This window comes from Erpetoichthys calabaricus, chromosome 11 (genome assembly GCF_900747795.2).
Source record: "Erpetoichthys calabaricus chromosome 11, fErpCal1.3, whole genome shotgun sequence".
NCBI classification, from domain to species: Eukaryota; Metazoa; Chordata; class Cladistia; order Polypteriformes; family Polypteridae; genus Erpetoichthys; species Erpetoichthys calabaricus.
This window is the reverse complement of record NC_041404.2, coordinates 33,322,033-33,344,328: the sequence shown is the minus strand read 5'-3', so window position 1 is coordinate 33,344,328 and position 22,296 is coordinate 33,322,033. Positions and strand designations below refer to the sequence as shown.

At 34.8% G+C, this 22,296-nt stretch overlaps 1 protein-coding gene across 3 annotated transcripts in view; it reads right to left on the bottom strand.

The window, feature by feature from the left end:
• Window positions 1-22,296, bottom strand: part of wwc1 (WW and C2 domain containing 1) — a 389,372-nt gene that overhangs the window by 341,690 nt on the left and 25,386 nt on the right. For 2 of the 3 annotated variants that reach the window (XR_007936256.1, XM_028812925.2), the window contains exons 7-18: window positions 19,511-19,654; window positions 18,853-18,926; window positions 16,853-17,095; window positions 15,205-15,294; window positions 13,626-14,218; window positions 5,396-5,513; window positions 4,848-5,012; window positions 4,559-4,751; window positions 4,021-4,161; window positions 3,711-3,805; window positions 1,143-1,299; window positions 808-972 (exon numbers count right to left, since the gene is read on the bottom strand). Coding sequence is in view for 2 of the 3 variants with exons in the window: in XM_028812925.2 (XP_028668758.1) it covers window positions 808-972; window positions 1,143-1,299; window positions 3,711-3,805; window positions 4,021-4,161; window positions 4,559-4,751; window positions 4,848-5,012; window positions 5,396-5,513; window positions 13,626-14,218; window positions 15,205-15,294; window positions 16,853-17,095; window positions 18,853-18,926; window positions 19,511-19,654 (2,178 nt within the window). In the remaining variant the exon portion in view is untranslated. The remainder of the gene's footprint in view (window positions 1-807; window positions 973-1,142; window positions 1,300-3,710; window positions 3,806-4,020; window positions 4,162-4,558; window positions 4,752-4,847; window positions 5,013-5,395; window positions 5,514-13,625; window positions 14,219-15,204; window positions 15,295-16,852; window positions 17,096-18,852; window positions 18,927-19,510; window positions 19,655-22,296) is intronic. The other variant, XM_028812927.2, reaches the window with a different exon arrangement.

Sequence of the window (22,296 nt, the reverse complement as noted above, 5' to 3'; positions counted from 1 at the left end):
AGCTGGAGAAGTATTTTGTGTGTCTTCATTTCAGACTGCAAAGCAACAAAATGTGAATATTTTGAAGAGGGTTATTCTTTTCTATACACATTGTATGCTGTCAGAGGTGCTGTGTGTGCTCTGTTGTTCTGTGTTACAACGATAGTCTGGAAGTCTATGTAAGCTTGAAAGAACTGAAAGCTATATTCATGAAAATATGAACTTCAAAACATGCATTTTAAGTAAACCATGTGTCACACTACATTAAACATATTGCTGTTAATAGAGCTGATAAAAAAGCTACAAGAAATTCAGATTTCAGTATTCAAAACACAATAAATCTGCCTATCAGCAGTAGATGCTCAGATGGGGCTGTACAACATCCACCTTCTGACTGCCTGTCTAAACAAACAAAGAAATTTAGCATTACTGTCTAATCGTAAACACAAATATTCAATGCCTGAATACAGCTACAGTATTTTAACACGTTGAATATCCATAGACCACAATGCTTACTCTAAACTCTATTTGCCATTATGCAGTCTTTTGTTCAGTATCTTTTGCTCTCCTTGAAACCCTGGCAGAAGTTTAAAATGCATGGACTGAAAAAATTGGGTCAGGTGTTTTAGGAAGAAGTCCTGTGGGTACAGTGCAGGATTTTGCCACTATTCATTACACACTTTTTAACAGGTTGTCCCGAGATTTGTATTTTCATCTAAGAAATAGGTCTGGCTCCTCTAGACCAATGTACGACAGGTGATGAAAAAAATATAAGATGAATATGAAGATTTGATATAACTGCACTTTAAATAAAATGTAAGGACTTACCCTACACACATACTGCGACTGTGCTCCAGGTGAAAATGTTTTTGAACGTATTATTGTGCTTCCTCTTACAAAAAGATTCTGCTGGGGAACAGCAACTCTGCGTTCCTTTGGACGAACAACTGAAGCACCTTGTGGAATATTTTCGGTGATGGTTTCCTTGTCCACCTATGAAAAATGCAATCACTAAAAATATCACATCTGCACTAAAAGTTCTGAAATCACTGTCTAAAAAATGTAACATTATTAAAGAAAAAATAAACATTAGTAATCATTATTAAGGCTTTGAAGCACAACTTGCGAGTAAGACAGAAAAAACAATACGATGTTCAACTCACTTTTTGTAATGTTTCATTGTCAAATGTCCATTCTGTTATTAGCTGTTCATTCCACTGTTTTGTCTCTGCACTCTGTGAGGACTCTTGTACTTGACCGAGTTCTTCATCACTGCCATTTTTATTAAGTGATATATCATAATCCATATTGTCCTTCTGCCTGAAAGGCAATTAAAATACAATTGTAGTTAAAAATGTAAAGAAAAGTTTGTAATCATTTTAACACTATTTTTCTAATTTTAATTTGAAGGAAAATAAAAAGAAACTACTTTACAATAAATTAGCTAGATGCATTGGAAAATATGAAATGCTTAATCCATAACCTTGAAAAGAAAGTTTAAAAGGGCAATGATGTGTATCATCACATAAAATCTTACCCTGTTAAAAACTGAATTATGTAAAACTGTGGTATATAAAACTTATAGTGTCTATCTTTAGATCCACAAAAATTAACATATTTTACAACGGCCAGCAATTTCTTTTAGCATATACCTAATGAAGAAGCTCTGTTTGTTACCTTATTCCAAATCCTGGGTATAAATGATATAAAACATTATGGAAGAGAATCCTTTAACATGGCTAAGGGATTAATCTTTTTTTGTTACTAATCATTTATGAAAGCATTAATTAGAAGTAGTAGTGTCACTTGTGCAGAGTACAGTGAAATTTGTAGACACTGTGTAAGACAGAGAGAAGAAAAATGTAAAACAGATAAAAACAAGTATACAAAGTGTGAGTCAATAAAGGTGGTCTAATTGTAGAGAGCCATAATGAACTACAGTATTGTAAGTAAATTATTATTATTTTAAATGGGTGACATGTTAATAGGCAGCCTTTGGGAATGTTATGTTTTAGTTCATTTAAATAAATTGTGTTCTAACAGTGGTTACAGTTACACCAGTCAACAATATACTCTATTAAATAAAACTGATTTTTTATTTTAATATATTCTTCTTTATCATGGCACGCAAGAATAGCAACGGCTAGACTGTTTTTGTCACAGTCACTTTAATAGTTGGATATCCCTGTGGTATAATGTTGCAGGTTGTTAACCTCAAAAATAAAAACAGCCTTGATGCTGATGCTTGGATAGTTTATTTTACAGACCCAATAATGTCACTTTTACATGTAATTAATGTTTTGGGTAACTTGTATAAATTGTTCAGGCATAAGATCAATCTCCGTTACAGTAAACTTCCTGCAACCATCACTAAACAAAAACTTAAATGTGAATTCTAGTTCACGGATTTAGGGGTTACAATCACACTGAGACATAAAGATCTATTGAAGCACAAGATTAATAACCTAACAGAATATACATGCCCTCACGATTGCTTCTCATTCTGATATGATCATTTCCTTTTAATTATTACAAAAGGATTGCACACACACTCACAAATCCACCTCATGTTTTCATTTAAACTTAGGTTCACAGAATATCATTAAAATTAATATTTTACCTATTTTAAAAATCTTTTTTCAGTGCATTTCAATTTATTCTAATCTCTCTCCAAATTCTCAAAGACCTAAAGAAAATAGAGGCATGCTGCCTCCTGATTTTCAATTTCACAACTTCACTTCTATGCATGTACTTACTCTGAGATGATTAAAGGAATTAAACAGCAAAAAAAACAACAAATTGTACCTGCTTTGCTAGCTAAGAAAAAGAAATTGTACATTAGTTTTTACATGCTATGCTCTCTACTCCAACAATCACTAATTGTTAGCAATGACAGAGAAATTTGTTGGTTCACTACTCACACAGAATATGGCACTAGTGCAGGAATGCTTGAAAGGCGGAGATGTTATTGTCAATTCCACCTTTATATGTTGGAACTGAGAATTTCAAAACCTTACATATATAATTTTATTCAAGCAGCTTTGCCTCATTTCAGGTTGATGTTACTCACAGCGTCGTCACACCATTCTCAAGTATTCTTAGCAATGTAGAGCTTTTCATTGAGCCTCCCCCTCAATTGTTTTAGACCAGGACCATACAAGTTATAAGTAGTTCACAATTTTCCTTGTTAAGAAAACACCTTTTCCTTCAATTTTCTGCTCTGTACTATTTACTACAACACCACCAATTCTATTTATTCATTATACAGCCTTTCATACATTTTTCAATTTTTATTAAATGACTTCATTTTTAAAAATGAAATCTTTGCTAAATTCTTTAATCTAAACATGATAAACATATACACTTACTGACACAAGTTACGGTAATTCATGAACATTTATACTTTATGCGATTCATTTTAATTATGTTTAATCCAAAATGTTTATACCCTTTCTATAACTACTACCTTTTTCTGTCAGGTTAGATGTATTAGTTTATTCAAAATTGTGTGGCAGGGCTTTATTTGCAAAGAGCTTTTAAACAATGTTTTATAAGCACAATACAAAATTAAGTGATTGGCTGGACTTAAAATTCTTCTCAGAGCAAACAAAGACTGTAAAATCTTCAGTAATATAGCTGGTAAAGACGCAGAAAACACACTGTATTGTACATTATTTAAATAGTATAATAATGTATTTAAACAAAGTTATTAAGACTGTACCACCACTAACCAATATTCTTCTGGAGGTAAGATGCTTTCCTTGTTTTCAAGCACATTCTCTTCTGCTTCCAGCTCTATTTCTGTATTTTGCAAGCCCACAGATGGCTGAAAAAGAAAACAAAAGAAAAAATAAACAAAGCTAATTTCTAACAAACTAAATTATACTTCATAATAGTAACTGTGGGCTTTTGGGAAAAAAACAGATCTAAAATATGTCAATTGAAACTGGCAACAATAATAATTCACATTAAGTAAATTGGTTTAAATAGGCAAAATATAAAAAAAATGAAAAGATAGTAAATTAAAAAATATCACCCTACCATTTCATGCTTTGTGGAATCATCTTGTATTTTGTGCATTCTGTTAAGTTCCTTCATGTATTTGTAGTTAAGTAGATTGTACCAAGACGTGTACCTTTCACCACTGCAGCTCACTTCAGCAAGACTAATCTGAGCCCCTGCCTTGTAGAAAAAAAATAAAATAAAAAACAAAGTAGATGAAATTTGTAACCTAATCCTCTGCCTAATTATTAACGCAATTACAGGTGCAGGCCAATTCATTTTCAGTCATTTGTGAAAATAAGAACCATCTTAAGTTTCTTTGTAGGGCTGTTGACATAAAACAGACATACAAAGAGCTTTAACATTTTTATAATTACAGGTTTCAGAAAATACCATGCTCAAAATTTCAATGAAAGACAAATATTTATTATATTTAGTACCTGCTCAACAAGAATTAGGATTGAGCCAATGAAAAATGATTAGAGTCTTTGAACAATATATATTATACAGGCTACTTCACAAGAATTCCACATTTATTGAGCAACTGTTAGACTAAATATGTTCATAAGAAACTCACCAGACATTGCTCTTGAAGAGATTTAGTCATACAACAAACATCAGCTCTCATAGTTTTCTGGCATAAAGCAACATGTGATATAGCCACCCAGAACACTTCATTGAATCTGATATATTCTTGGGGGAATTCTGCCTTTGTTCGGAAAAGACAACTTGTTGTTTCAGAGCAAGGGAGCACAGCAATACGAACGTACCTAAAATTTGGATACATAAACAAGATCATAAACTTTTTTTTTCTGGTATTCAAGAATTACATGTTGAGCTCCTAAATATCATTGTTAATTACTTACACTTTTTCATTTGGTGGCACAGCAAATGATGCCGTATTGCTAAGTTGAACTACATACAAGGCAAATCTTTTATCTTTAACATCATACTTCATTCCCAGTTGAATCTGCGCAGTATCAAGCGATCCACGTTCCTCATTAACAACTGTATCTGCTACTTTAAAGGGACTGTAAAGATACAAACATATGAAACAATGTTTTTAAAATAAACAACATAAGAAAATGAGTTTTTAATAATAATTTAAATAAGATACCCAAATTTGACTGCAGTTTTTTTTGTTTTTAACTTTTTGCTGCTTCCTAGATAGTTGCCTATATTTGAAATTTTGCCTAGATTATAAACCCTACCATAAAGTGTTCATTCCTTTATAGTTTAATGTAAAAATGTTATTAAAAAAAAAAAATCACTTAATACTGAATTTATCGCCTTTGCAAAATAAGACAATTTTTACGTGCTTTTAATGAAAAATAAATAATTTTTTCTTTTTTCAGCTTTAAACAGTACTGCTTTTCTTTATTTATACACTACAGACAGATGAACACATAATTACCGATCCACAGAAGGTTCATAGACACCGCTGTCCCCAGCAACAGACTCATCAGATATAGCAGAAAAAACACCCACTTTGTGAGGTGAAGGTCCTGTGGGTTTCATTTGTAAACTGCCTTCTGGAAACAGAGGAGTAATAATGTAAAACACAAATATATATATATATATATATATACTGTAAATTTGTAAGTGTAATCATATAGAAATGTATGTGCACACTGATATATTTTTAAATACAAACAAGTAAACCCACTCGCGTATTTTTTTTTTCTTATAAAGCGCACTTCTCAAAGTTCAATAAAGAATACTTCTCAATAAATACTTCTCAAGTTCAATAAAGAAGAAAATATGCAAGTCACGGTGCAATCATGGCTAAATACTGAACTAGTTGAGGAGGTGTTGCGGTTTATTGGTGTTAGCTCTTAAGATTAATATGTCATTTCTTAGAGCTACTTGCTGTTTAATCCTCATCATACTAACATAAATGTGAGAATAAATAACATTAAATAAAACAAATACAAATACATGTGGTATACCCTCACCTGCCATGAAGTGAATGGCTGAGTGACCCTTGCTGGACTAGCTAACTGCCTTAGTTTAAAAAAAAAAAAATAAAACTGGATAGAACAGTTATGTGCCAAATATTAGTAGGTACCAGTCCATTAATAGATGCAAGGTGAAAACGCTTTAGCTTTAACAAATACGCCAACAGTTACACTTAACAGTGAGTTAGCTATTCAAATGTTACTTAACACTGAACATTAGCACTGCCTTTGTAGGTACATACTTATTTTTACATACCTTATTATAATGTGCATAATCATGAAATAGGTATTAAGTATTACATTACTTCTGCCAAGCATAAAGTCTTTGGTAAATAAATGTGAAGTAAATTCCTCTCAATGAAGACTACGCAATAACTAACTATATGAGGTTTAGCAGTAGTAAAAAAAAGTAGGTGAGGCCCAACTATAGATGACACAAAAGAATGCAAGAGCACTGCATTCTACATTAAATGGTAAAAAAAAATTAGAAAAAAAAATTGTATTTTATGTACTGACAATAAATAAAAAAAATCAGTATATTGTTTGCATTTCAGATTTGGATTAGAGAAGTAAAAAAGAATAAACTGAAGTATGTGATGATTTGCCCAATCAAAACACAAGCTTGTTAAATATAAAGGCTCTAGATGTGCCCTAATATGTTCTCTATATTTCCACAATTATTTCTTAAATTTCAATTTACATTTAAATTAATAATGTATTTAGTGTGCAAGGAGAGAGATTGTGAGAAACAATGTTGTTTAATGTTAAATGTGCTATCATTAATTTTCTCAAAAACTGTATTGCTGTAGTAGACTGTCATTTACACCAAGGCACACAATAGCATTTGTAGCTGCTTGATGTCTAAAACCATCACAAAATCAAATATAACCCAATAAAATGTGCATCAACATCGGGCAAATCATCACATACTTCAGTTTATTCTTTTTTACTTCTCTAATCCAAATCTGAAATGCAAACAATATACTGATTTTTTTTTTTAATAAAAATACTAAAAAGTCTAACAGAAGACAACTTCAGTTTCATTTATACCCATCACACATTCTCTTGTTGTTTATATATCAACTAAATATTACTGTGGAAATAAATGAAGTAATCAGTAATTTTGATTTTCTACCGTGCTTTCTTAATTATTTTTTATATGCATACCGCAACAAAATAAATGCAGAAATAAAGCTATAAACAGCAATCAAAGGGAAACGCATAGTAGGGCAATAGTCGAACCTGGACATTTATTTTCTAGTCATAGCCCAAGTCCATAATTTATATATTTGTTTTTAAGTTTTTATGTTTTCCATTTTTTTCCAAAATATATCACAAACTACTTTAGTGCTTACCAGTATTTTAAAGAAGAGATTAATTCTCTGTTGCCAAATACACCAACTAATAGTAATTGGGAACAAAACACAGAAGAATTTTTAAATATGGGGGGTTTGTCGCTATCTCGTAGCAACATAAGTGACACATGGAAAAAAAAACCTGCCCATTATAGCTAAAAATTGAATAGCATATTTTCTACAGTGGGCTTTATGCAAGACCTTAGAAGCAGAGAGCAGAGATGTTGTTGGGGGTTGCGTTGCAGTTTCTTTTTAGGGGGAGGGAACGGCTAAGGAAGAAAAAACAAACGAGAGAGAGATGGCTGCCTTTGTTGTTATTTACATCTTTATAACTTTATTGCTTTGGACTTGGGGAGACAGAGTTCCAAGGGGTTGGAAGCTTCTAGGCATAAAGCAGAAATGACAGTGGACGGCATGCTTTCACAACTCCCCTGATAAATCCTGAGTTCTGGTCTCTCATGAAATTTTGGTATTTTCATAATCAAAAAGGAAAAAAAAAAAATCAGGATTTTATTATTTCTTATTAAGTAATAAAGCATCTTACATGTTGTCAAATGCATATATCATTTATGTCCAACAGCTATGTTCACAGTTTGTAATAAAACATTAACACAGGAGGCAGTTATTTTTACACATGGTAGTTAGGCCCTCATAAATAGCCATATTTAGGTTACAGAGGACTAGGAACTCTAGTTATGCTTGTTGGCTTCAGCTGGATAAATATGATTATATTACAGTAACAGTGAATCAATATTTGAATACCTTGTCACAAGCCAAAATGTCTATTACATATGGAACTGTTATCCCTTAACTTTCTACCCATTTGAGTCTTCATCTGAAGCAATTTTATTCTTTGTTTTTGCTTCAAAATGTTTTAATTTTCCTCTAAGGAGCGTCAGTAATTTGAGCTGTCAAGTTAAGGTTTTAAATTTCAAGTTTTATATTTCTGCCTCAACTGTGTTGATGGCTTTTGCATATTCTCCTCATGTGAGGTTTCTCCAGGTTATGTTGTTACTTACAACCAAAATATGCAGAATAAGTTAATGGCTGACACTACACTTGCCCAGTGTGGCTGAGTATGGGTGTACACATGCAAGTACTCTGCAGCAGACAAACTTTAATAATCCTGTACTTTACTAAGTTAAATTGGAACATGAATAACAAATGATTCCATGGTTGGGTTATTTTTCATGTTTTTAAAGCACAGATAAGCTTTGAAAAGTAATTTTTATTCTTTTAATTTTATTGATTTTATTAAAATCAAATAACATTCCATACAAATAACTCAAGTTTTACAAAAGATTCGAAACAAATCAACTCCCACCCCTGTGAAAGAGAGCTAGGCCAGCAGTGTAAAAGTTTATGCTAGTAAAAATAAGTAAATAAATAAATAAATGCATAAAGATAAATGGAGTAAGGGGAGAGAACCTGCTGCCTCAATGTAAATGCTTATTTTAAAATGTTATTGATTTAGATCCTCCCAGGTTATGAAAAAGTTTTGTACAGATCCTCTAAGTGTGAATTAGATTTTTTCCAATTTCAAATAGTATATAACATCAGTTACCCACTGACGTAAAATAGGAGAGTTAGGATTATTCCAGTTGAGAAAGAGAAGTCTACATGCTAATAGTATAGTAAAGGCAATTCCAGTTTGTTTGTCCTTCTCCACTTTAAGTCCATCTGGAAGTACACCAAACACAGCTATTAATGGATTAGGAGGGATTGTGACACCAAGGCTGTCTGAAAGGCATTTAAATATTTTGGTCCAAAATGATATTAATTTGGTGCAGGCCCAAAACATGTGGCCCAATGAGGCCGGAACTTAACTGCAGCATTCATAGGTTGGATCTTGCCCTGGAAACATTTTGGACAATTTTAAACGAGAGAGATGCGCTCGATATATAATTTTGAGTTGAATACTTCTATGCTTTGCGCATATGGAGCTCGAGTGAATTCTGTGCATTGCTACTTTCGACTCTTTTTCTGAAGTGCTGAGTGAGAGATCCTTTTCCCACTGCTCTCCTGGATCTTTGAAAGGGAGGGACTGCAAAATAGTTTTATATATTGCAGAAATGCTGTCTGAGTCCTCGACACTGAGCAATATTTGTTTCAGCGTAGAGGTAGGTGGGAGGTGAAGAAAATCGGGGAGGTTCTGTTTAACAAAGTTTTAAATTTGAAGGTAGTGAAAGAAACGTGTTGCTGGAAAGTTAAATTTGGAGTGTAATTGTTCGTAGGATGCAAACACGTTGTCTAGGTACAGATCTTTAAGTGATTTAATCCTGAATGTTTTCCAGGCACTAAAAACTGCATATGTCTGAGAGGGTGGAAAGATCATAAAAGGATACATCACAATAGTAATTTTCGCTATTGTGATGTATCCTTTTATGATCATTGACTATGTCAGCCCACATATGCCTGCCAATGATTCATTCTCCTATTGTTTCTTAAACACTTTCTCACTAATAATAAATTTTATTTATATAGTGCCTTTCCCATGCTCAAGGCGCTTCACAGAGTCTTAGAAAGAAACAGCAGGGTATATGTAACATTGAATACAAATGTTTTCCTGGATAGAACAATGAAACAGATAAAGCATTAAATAGAATAAAGGACAATAAACCAGAGTAAGATACTAAATTCAATACTAAAAGAAAAACCTAACAAATAACCTAATTTGTGATAAAACAGACACACAAATTATCCTAAGCACCTGGACAGAGAGGTAAACTGAAAGAAAGGGCAGAATGTTAAGTTAAAAGCCTTCCTAAATAGATGAGTTAAGTTGTTTATTAAATGAATGAATGGAGTCAGCTGATCTAATTAATTTTGGGATGTCATTCCAAAGTCTGGGTGCTATGGAGCTGAAGGCCCTGTCACCCACAGAGTGCAGGTTAGTGTGAGGCACAACAAGATTACCAGAATCAGAGGACCTTAGTAGGCGAACAGGAGCATAGTGATTTAGAAGGTCACTGATGTAGTATGGTGCAAGGCCATTTAAAGCTTTGTAGGTTATTAACAGAATTTTATATTCAATCCTGTAAGACACAGGGAGCCAATGAAGGCAAAGCAGGATGGGTGTGATGTGCTCACTATTGCTGGTTTGAGTAAGGACTCTTGCAGAAGAGTTTTGAATCAACTGGAGCTGTTATACAAGATTGGAAGGGGCACCTGCCGGCCGCAAGTTACAATAATCGATGTGGGATGTGATAAAAGCATGGACAAGTTTCTCAGCATTAGAAAAGGAGCGGAATGAGCGAACACGGGATATGTTACGGAGGTGAAAGTAAGAAAGTTTCTTAATGTGGTTTACGTCGGCGGAATAAGAAAGGGAGGAATCAAAAATGACACCAAGGTTCCTTGCATCAGAAGAAGGTCTGATGAGATCACCGTCAAGAGTGACTAAAAAGGAGCTCATTTTCTTAAGTGGCGCTTTAGTGCCAATTTGCAGGAGTTCAGTTGCAATTTAATTTTAAATAGTTCTGCTCCATCCAGATTTTAATGTCACTGAGGCAAGTTGTGAGCTGAGAAAACTCTGATGAAGTTGCACTTTTGACATTGAAATAGAGTTGAGTGTCATCTGCATAAAAACAATAACCCAGTCCATAGCTACAAATAATATGGCCAAGGGGAAGCATATAAATACAGAAGAGGGCTGAGGACAGAAAGCCCTGAGGAACTCCTTGTGAGACTGGTGCTGAGCTGGATCTGCTGTTGCCAAGACTAACAAACTCTTGCCTATCAGTCAGATAGGACTTGAACCACTGGAGGGCAGTGCCAGAGATACCCAGCATGTTCTAAATTCTGGACAGTAGAGTGTCATGTCTGACAGTGTCAAATGCTGCACTGAGGTCTAACAGAATTAATATGCTGGTTTGTCCAGAGTCTGCTACAATAAGCAAATCATTGGTTACCCGAAGAAAAGCAGTTTCACAGCTGTGCTGCACCCTGAAACCAGACTGAAAGGGATCCATCAAATTATTAGAGGTTAAGTAATTGGTGAGCTGGGAGGATACAACACGCTCAAGAACTTTTGACAGAAAAGGTAAGTGGGAAATAGGCCGAAAATTGTTAAGATTATCAGCATCAAGACCAGACTTTTTTAAGATGGGGGTTACAGAAGCGATTATACAAGTGGCTGGCACAAACCCAATGTTGAGGGATATATTGATTATTGTCGTAACAGTCTGGGTTATGGCATGAAAGCAGGATTTCACAAGTGTGGTGGGGACGGGGTCCAGTATACAAGTAGTTGGCCTCATCTTACAAAGCAGGTCATTAACAAATGCCAATGTGACTGGTGAAAATTTAGAAAAGGAGCTGGATGGAGTGGGAAGACAGGAAAGGATATAAATGGATGATGGATTTATGTTAGTTGAATTATGCAAACTACTCTTCCAAATGACAATGAATTACCTACACATAGCAGATACACTTGAGATTTTTGTCTGGACTTAAATTTAAGACGTAGCATAACTAACTGACTGCAAATTAAGGCAGCAGTACTACACTCTAAAACATATGCAAAAAATGGCACACTTATTTATAATTTCCAGTTACTGCAGTTTCTTCCTTTGCCACAGCAGCCTCTTTCACATTTCAAAATTAAGGGGCCGGAGTTGCCTCGAAAGCTTGTAATCTGTTCAGTTAGCCAATAAAAGGTGTCATTTAGCTTGACTTCTCATTGCTACTCATATGAAAAAAAGGTAACTTAACAGAATTAATATCAGGCTCAACCAAGCAGTCTCTCAGATGAATATCATTGTATGTGGTCTACAGTACTGTTGTTTATAACCAAACATCTGAGTTAAGGATAGAAAGTCGCTTGCTTGTAAATGTGTGGAAACTGGACACACTCTGAAAAACGATTGAGGCAAAAAGGCAAATGCATGAATACAATAATCTGTAATGTATGTTCCTTGTACAAATAAGACTGCACCACACCGCCTGGAATTACATAAACTGCTTTGTTAATACAGTGGAACCTCGGTTCACGAACGTCTCGGTACACATACAACTCGGTTTACGACCAAAAAATTCACCAAATGTTTGCCTCGGTTCACAACCACACTCAGTATACGAACAAGCCAGTTTCCCTTTTGGTTTGTGCGTGCCAATGATTTCCGCACGTGTTGCATTGTTCTCAGTCAGACGTGCGTGCTTGCACGTGCGTGCGTGCTTGCTTGCTTTCGCTGTGAAGTCTTTGTGCTCTATTTCATTTCCCTTCCGGTTCGTACGCGCCGATTACTGTATTTAAGCACATGTTCAGCCTCTCCCTGTTCATTGTTCTCAGTCAGACGTGCTGCTTTACCGGTTAACTCTTTGTGCTCTACAGTATTTCGTGTGCTTTTGCAGTTAATCATGGCTTCTAAGCAAGTGAAGAGTGGTGAGAAGAAAGTGTTGCAATGTTACTTTTCTCTTTTTTCAAATGTTCATTTTTTTCCCTGTGCTTAAAACTCATTTAAAAAGAGTGTTTACAGTGATCGGGTTGTAATGCTATTAGCGTGAACTCCTGCAATGTTACTGTCTTGGTTGGCTTTTAAATAAAGTTCGTATTTGTTCAAATGTTCCTTTTCTCCCCCCGTGCTTAAAATTCATTTAAAATGAGTGTTTACAGCGATCGGGTTGTAATGCTATTAGCGTGAACTCCTGTAATGTTACTTTCTTGGTTGGCCTTTAAATAAAGTTCGGATTTGTTCAAATGTTCCTTTCCCCCCCCCCCCCCCGTGCTTAAAACTCATTTAAAAAAAAAGTGTTTATACAGCGATCGGATTGTAAGGCTATAGCGCGAACTGCTGCAATGTTACGGGGGGGGGGGCTCGCGTGCTGCTGAGAGAGAGAGAGGGCTCGCGTGCTGCTGAGAGAGAGCGAGCCTGCCCGTGCAGCTGAGCAGGGAGCCTGGGTGTTTGTGTCAGTGTTATTCAATGTTTTTACATTAATTTACTATTACACTGTGCATTCTATGGTGTAATTAACTATATTTGTGCTTAAAAATCTTTAAAAAAATATATTTACATACAGTTCGTACAGTCTGGAACGGATTAATTGTATTTACATATAATCCTATGGGGGAAATTGCTTCAGTTCACGACCAAATCGGTTTACGACCAGAGGTTTGCAACGAATTATGGTCGTGAACCGAGGTTCTACTGTATATGAACAGAAATTTCAGTTTAGATTATATTTTACACCTTCAGGCCCATGTACATTATCCTATTACCTGCAGCAGGTCATTTATTTTATCGCTACCAATCAATGAAACAGTCTAACAAACTAACCTATTTCAAACAGAAACAGACACATCAAGATCTGTAGTAATTAAAAAACCACATACCTTTAGCAGGGTCTGGACCGGTGCTTCCTAAGTCTTGTTTAACATCCGTTTCCTGAGTTATACAGTGAATGTGAGAGAGAGGCACCGTGCTGTCAAAAAGCTGTTTATTTTCCATACCAGTGTTGACATGAAGATCTACAAGTCGTCCTGACAACTCAAGGTCCATGCTAATGTTATCATGATTCAAGAAAGCATCTCCTGCCAAAAAATGAGAGTCTGAGACAAGTGGAGAGCAAGGAGGCGATAAGGAAGATATGGAAGATCGAGGCGAAAGTGAAGTCACAGAACCAGGTGTCTCAGCTATTTTCAGTATCTGAATTGGAGTATCCGAGTTCATTTTAGTGTTTATGATTTCATTTTCGTGAATTGTAGTTATAGAACTTGATGGTCGAAAACTTGTAGCTACCTCCTGAAGCATGTAGTCTAGTTTATACTGGTAGTCAGGATCACTCGACTCTGGCTGATCAAAGAAGACATCAGTAAAGCTTAGTGAAGAAGAGGAGCCTTGGCTAGAGTTGGCAAGTGAACCCCTGCTGGATGCCAATGAACTCTTACTGCTGCCTGAGGAACATGAAAGTGTACTGGCAGAAAGGCTGTAAAAGAAATCGCACTATTAACAAACTTAACAAAAGCCTTGCTTTCTTAAAATGTTAAACAGTTTAACCAGATTATGTTGTCAAGTTTATAAAAGTGGCCAATTGTTATCACTATTATTAACAGACTAAAGTAATCTATTTCCAGGTTCTTCAGCTATTTGACAAAGTTAGAATAGCTAGTTAGTATATTGGTCATTTTTTAACACACAGTTGACTTGGGGAGTACAGTTTCACTACTAGAGCTTAAAGGGTGTGTACCCTGTGAAGGACATGCACTACACGGAGGGCAAGTTGTTAGAATACTGGTAATATATTTAAACACATTTCATTTAGAGGCAAAAGATAAAAAAGGAAGAAAAAAAAAAAAACACGTAATAAGAATAAAACTGGTACAAATTAAAGAGATGAAATACCCCAACATCTGTGGTTAAATTTTGCCCTTGTGTACTACAGTAACTATGGGCTTTTGTTGATGCCAATATGTCAATCAAAAGTTGCTTTGACTCTATCATTAAACACCTGATATACATCTATCCTTGTTAAGTTATCCCTGGCTTTAGAAGAATCTGATACTGTGAATTTTTATCTTTCTCCAAAACATCCGCATAGACTGGATTTTTTTTTTGTATAACTACAATGGTGACAAATCACTTTCAAAGAGTGAAGACCAATGTGAACAACTGGTACTAATTCAAATATCACAACAATGCATGCTTATCAAAAATGTGTTCCTTCATACAGCAGGAAACTTTTAAAAAGGAATGGTCTAACATAACATGGAGACTAAAAAGGGAAAAACAATTATAACCTTGACTCTAAAAATTATATTAGGTGGACAAAAGTGTGGTAATATTTTTTTAGAAACCCAACTGATTACACTAAACAAATTTAGTATCTAGAATATAAGTTGGCTACAACAAATCCATTAAATCTCTCAGTTTAATATTTACCCATCCCTTAAACCCTTTCAGTAAACTAGTAACCTTTTTAGTTGGGCATGAATCGATGAAGCTACACGAGCAGTCTCTTCAAGTTCTCGAACCAATTTACTTCTTCTGCTATGTAACTTTAACCTAAACAAAGACAAAAAAATCCAGTTTAAAAGGACAAAATGCAAACATTGTCAATCGTATAAAACCTGATCTTTCAAACATACACATTTGCACAGAAATACAAATAAATGTAATGTGAAAGACAGCATTTGGCCACAATCACAGTAGTCTAAAAATGTGTAAAATGAATACAGTACATTCAGTTTTATATACATCTCCCAACACACAATTTTATATATTTATTTATATATTATATATATATATATATATATATATCACACACACAGTATATAAAATATAATTATTATATATATTTATTTTTGCAAATTTTGTGCTGTACATTTAATTTTACAGAGATACATTTTCCATTTTTGCCTATCAATCCACACTTAACCCATAATGGCAAAGTGGAAACATGTTTTCAGGAAAGTCTACAAATTTATTTAAAAAAATCACAAACTGAAATCTCTCAATTGTAAGTTTTCAGACCCTTTGCATATACTGAATATGACACATACTACACTGCGCACAAATAGTGGAAAATTTTTACAGAATTTTTAGTCTCTTTCATACTTAAAACAACCATTTTTAACAATGATGCAATAATATATATAGCAAAATATATTGTGCTTGCCAGGCAATATATTTTCTTGCAAACAACAAAAAAAATGTATAAATCCATGTTCTTTTTTTTTTTTTTAAATAAAAAATTTGATTTATACAGATATTTTTGGATAGTCCTTAAATACAGGTAGCATTTAATTGTTACACTGAAATGCAATGTATACAAAATCTTTACAACCTTGCTTGTTAAAAAAAATAAATAAATAAAAATTTACAGAAAAAATGCTGACATACTGTTTCTAAACCTTGTACAAGTATGAGAGGAAACTCTCCAAAGAATTACCAGGTTCCCAGTAGATGGCAGCATTCCATATTTTCCATTGAACTGTGCATTCCTTATTTTCCATCTCTCTATGTGAATCCTATGATAATGAACCCACTGGAAAAAGCACAGTTAATGCAATGATTCTGCACCTTGATGTAATGTGAATACACAGTACACCCACAATAGAAACAGACAGTGTGGCACACACACGACCAAAATGAAGCTTGGAAGGTGTGTGTTCCTTATGCCATGTTTCCCAAACTCCTAGTCGGCTCGTATCACTGAATATGGAATGTAAATGAGAGAACTGAACTGGCTATTGCAGAAGTTGATGCTCATATGTTGAAGTGTTGCTAGTGTATCGCATCTGTGACAAATGGTGACCAATACTTTGTTTTGCAGATAATGCAAGTACTTATTAAAGTTTCAAGTTAAGTGTTATAAATGTACGTATAAAGTTGCTGTAAATTATCATTTTCAATGAAAATCACAAATGTATTTGTATAAACTATGTTCTATAAAAAAAGATCAACCACACAACAAAGGTTATTAATCAAGGAAATAATAGCTTATGAACTAGATAATCTTTTTTAGACTTTTAAGCACTGAAATTTCAGCCCAACTGAGGTCAATACTACTCGCAGACAGTAACATAAAAAAACATTTCCATGATTATATTTAACTTAATACCTTTCTGCCAGTGCTTTACTTTGATTATCCCGGGCTGCCTGAAGGTCCTTCTCCAAACGCTTTCTCTCCAGGTCTAGTCTTTCAACATCACATGCAGCTTTCTTGCGAGGTCTCATATACTGCAGTTCTTTTAAAAGCTCTTCCTTCTCATTTATTAGGATTAAGCGATCCCTTTCTGGATCAAGTAAGCCAGGCCAAGCCTCACTATCCAGTTTTGCTATTTGAACTTCAATATTTTCTATCCTGAAACAAAATAATGTGACAACATGCTAATATAACACATATTATGAGAGAAAATTTAGTAGATAGAAATTCAATCGCAGCAATATTAACTTTGAAATGTGAATAAATCATACAAGTTGAAAAAAATGAGCAATTCTTTCACAAACTTGAAATAAGAATTGATCTAAACATGGTTTTCCAAGACGCAAAAACACAATTACTTTAACAATAAATTTGCAAGCCACTAACTTTTTCACAACAAAAGCAATACCATCCAAAAAAAACATGCTTTGTAGGGCTGTCAAACTGAATATAATTCAAATTTATTCAAAGGTAGACAACTGATACTCTGTTGTAAAAGAATTTCAATATCTCTGAGCTTATTTTGTGACTAATTGGGCAGATTTAATGCTTTGAGTTTAACAACATATTATAAACTCTAAGACAGCAGTGGGAAATAAGGGGAAGTGCGTGTTAGAAAGAAGCAAGGAACTTTTTCTATAAAGACTAATGGAAATCTGTAGCAAATTACCAACTTTGCAGTTGAAGTAGCATCTATGACTACTATATATAAAGATTTTTTGGATTATTTCGCCCACTTAGCTAACCAAATGAGCTAGATCCACTGAATGGTCTTCTCTTGTTTGTCAAATGTTTTATGTTCAACTTTAAAAATTAAAATTGTGATAGAGAGGATACTTTTCAGCAACAAGAACCATTTTAGTCTGGTCAGGACAGGGGTGCACAACACAGACAGATCCTGAAGGAAAATCTGCTGCCCTCTGCCAAAGCTTAAATTGGAAGAAGTTTGTCTTTAAACAGGACAATGATCTAAAGTGCACTGCTGATGCAACAGTGGAGTAGTTTAAAATCAAGAAGCCTGATGTCCTTGAGTCACCCAGGCAGAGTTCTGACCTTAACTCTATGAAACATTTGTGGTAAAACCTAAAAACCGATGTGTACCAATGCTCCTGGCACAGCTTCAGCAATTCTACATGTAACAGGCCAATCTTGCTACATCACATTTGGGAACATTAGCCTAGGCTTACCGAAAAAAATATGTGCAATGGTAGTTTTGATTGGGGTTCAACCAAGTACTAAACCAGGAAGAGGAAATGAGGGGGGTACTTTCAAATTGCTGACATTTTGGTTTTGAGAATTACATTTTAAATGGTTTATATTTTTTTTTCTGGGAGTTGGAGCCAATCCTAGCAACAAATGGCACTATGTAGTAGCCAATATTGGATGTGGTGCCAGTAAATATTTAATAAAATTATACTCAAAAAATATACTACAAAGAAAATACAAATAAGAATAAATAGTTAAAAAGACTCAACATACAGTATGAGGCAAAAAAATGTTTGTATAATCTTTGAAGCTTTCAATGAATAGGACCGGTATTTGACTTTTTTATGCAATTAAATACTAAAAACTATTTTTGCTTTAGTAGCAACTAATTTATTTTCTGGGTTTACATACTTTCCATTTTCTCTACCAAATTTTTAGTTATTCCATAACAGAGATGTTTAGTAAATCTGGTGTGTAGCTCCATGAGAAGCAGAGAGGGGAAAAAAAATCAACTGGGAACTCTCTCACCCTCTGAGATTTTAGTAATTTTTTCGCGAAATTATTTATTGACTTGACAAAAACATTAAGTACATCATCAAAATCAGAAACTGATAACTTGTTATACACTGATACTTGAAAACCCATATAAATTTGCCTTTAAATAAAAATATAAGCAAATAAAGATAATACAGCAGTACATTTATTTTTACCTTTTCTTTGCTTCTTCGTACTTCAGGCTTAACCTGACCTTCTCAGCTAATTTGTTGTTATTGCTTGTTGAAAACTGTAGGAAAAAAATAAATAAGCTTAGAGGTATCAAATTACACATTTAAAACAATTTCAATCAATGAGCTGCAATATTTTATTAACATTTAAAAAAAAAGCTACTTTTAGAAGTTAAGACAAAAATCAAAATATCTTTTACTGAAGCTATAATAGCTTGCTTGCACTTCAAACCAAGTGTCAAAATATATCTTGTTTTAACTGCATTCTTTCAAGTTTCATATCAAACATAAGTAAGGCTGACTTAACACAAGGTTCTTAAACACTAGGAGCTGAATACAAAGAGGAATGGTTACTTATCTGAGCTACACTCCAGCTCAGTTTTCAAGTGCTTTCTATGCCGACTCAAAATTACAGAATGGGTGGCTAGCTGGCTGTCCTTGATGCACCAAATTTCTGTGGCACTCCTCAGCCAGTCACCTGTAGTTCCTCTTGTATTAAAGGAATTGAAATTTGAGACAATAGGTCACCATCAGGGTAAACCTATTCTGTTCTATTACATTTCCCCATTTGTGATCAATTCAAAATTTAATAAATTCATTTTGCCTTGAATTGGTTTGATGTTTCTACCATACAGTTACTTACATCTGGCAAACTAGTTTGAGATCCAGCATCTGAAAAAAGTCGGGGTAAAGATCTATTTGAATCACTGAGCGAAGAACTGCTTGGCCAAAGATCCAGTTGATACCTTGAATCAACTCTGAATTCATCCTTTAGCCTAGCCAAGGTCTATAAACAAAATAAAGAAAATTCAGAAAACAACAAAAGAAAATAATTTGATTACACAGACAATTTAAAAAACAAAAGAAAAAAACTGAAATTAGACTGATTAATTATTGAACTGTAACTTCATAGTTTAACTCTAATAATGACTGCAAGGATTTTTTTTCAGGTATTCCTGTTTACCTGGAAGCTATAAATGTTAAATGAGATGTATTCATACAGTCATAATATTCCAGTTGCTTCATTTTATTTAGACTAAAATATCAATATTCAAGAAAGGTTATACTGGGTATTGTCAAAACATTACCTATTATAAAGATACTTAACAAAACAGCACATTGAATAGTACTAAGAATTTACATTATCAGTGGTGTTTTTGCATTAAATGATAGGCAGGGCACTGTCCCCGTCCCCAAGCAAGGAGTAAACTTGCCTCACAATTTTCAACGTATTGTTAAACCATTTACAACAAACTGAAATTAGTTGTCATAATCAATGTTTCCACATTTTCCCTAATACATTTGATGCAAGTTCTTATATAGAAAAAAAATTGGAGTATGTGAAATTTTCTGTGTGTTTGGGGCCTCTAGCTCACTTCCAGCTTGGGATGGTCCTTCCACCATGCAGTGCCTTAGGCATACATTTGACTTTTCAGTTCCACCTTAGGGTTTAAAGGCTACAGCCCTTTACAGTGACTTGCTGATAAGACTATTTGTGACACAATTTAAATGGGGTATAAACTTGCAAATCCCGCTATTTTACATTTACATTTATTTGCTTGGCAGATGTCATTTTCCAAAGCAACTTCCAAAAGAGGTAAATATAATCAAGGAACATTAGGCTAGGCCCGTTTGTTCCGCAAGTATAGTAGGACAGGTAACAAAAGTTGATTGCAACAAGTGAAAGGATGTAGACTTACATTTACAATCGGAGATTAACAAATCGAAAAAGCAATTAAACTTAATGTAACACCAAATCAACAATATTAAAGAATTTTGAAACATGAAATTGTTTATTTTGGAGTACTTTTCATTATTATGAATCACGTCAATTTCATGCAATATGACTTAACACTTTGAACAAAATTTGTGTTTCTGCTTTAGGTGTTGGGTATGCTGAAATATTTTAATTCTGCACTGTAAAATAAAATACTTTTCTGATCATTTTTTGTCTTGTGTGATTTTCATGTGGCATTATTTTGTTGACAGTTTATTGCTGGTAACCTAATACATTGAGCAATGCAGTGTCTCTACCTCACTCAATCACGCAAGATTTACCAGATGCCACCTCCTTGCCTAACACCCCTATCACAGTGCCATTGCTATCACTACAAACTAACCTGGCTCTTTCCATGTTTCTTCAATCATCTTTTCTCTACTGTATCTACTGCCTGAAAATTCATATCACTATCTCTGCCTACCACCACTCAATTGGGGTCATGAGGCAACACAATCAGCATTCCCTTCCCCAATTCCATGAGTCACTCAGGATCCATGACAAGTCTTTCTGGCAGCCATGTACCCAGGCCAATGGGTTTAAGTAGGGCAGGGTGCCTCATAAGTGCTGCTGTTTTTTTGTTTTTTTTTTTCTCTTTCTGTCACTCACTCACACAAACACACACACCCTCCCCTAGGGTTTCCTTTATGTCCGGCTTCACAGGTTGGCTCCACCCCTTCTAAGAATCCACACAGAATTTTTAATGCCACAAACCCCATTGATTACTATGATGTATTTTTAATTATGTGTTTTTCAGAATCTGGCCAGATATTTTCATGGGCTCTGTTGTGAGAACGTCTTTTAATAACTCTGTAGCATCATGAACCCTTAAGCTCAGAAGGTTGTTCTGTGTTAAATAAACAATCATTGTTTTAAAAGACACAATTTTCTTCAACCTTTCCTTAAAAGGGTGCCATAATGCTACCAATAACTTAAAGGCACTTTATACTGATTTTTGGGACAGATAAGCTACCTCTGACCTTATGTCTCAGCAACAAGAATATAATCCATTTTTCTTTTTTATTTCATTCTTTGTTACCTTAAGCAAATGTTCTCTGTGGTATAGCAGGTCCACAGCTAAAGAGTTGGTCCATTTTAAATAAATAATTACATGGCAGGCTCGATATCTGTGGTGTGCATGCTCACACAGCTGCGGGAGGTTAGTGGGGTGGTTGAGGCACAGCACACATGCATGTGAAGGTGTGGAGTGGCTGAATTGCTTCATTGGCTTTCCAAGGTTAGCAATTGAGGTGCTGCACTCATGAAGATGTAGAAGACAGCCAGCAAAAGAAAAAGGAAGAAGGGAAAAAAAAGAAAATGAGGAGCAAGATTTGAAAGAAAAGAACAGAGGTTAAAAGACGGGTGCAACTGGGCAAGGGAGAGAAAGAGAAGGCAGACAGCAAGGAGGAAGTCCCTCAGTCAGGGGCTAATGAAGGCCACTACAGCTCAGCGATCAGGGAGCTGGCCTGACTGACACGCTGCTCGGCTAGATCAACTCCGTGTAAGGGAAGAAGAAAGGTTTTGGGGGCTGCAAGGGAATTGGAAGGCTCAATGAGGTGTCCTGTGGCAGGAGCCATGAACTGCAGGGACACAAGCCTGGCAGTGGGAGTCAGAGGCTCCACGTAAAAAACCCTGCCAAGGCCACAGATGGC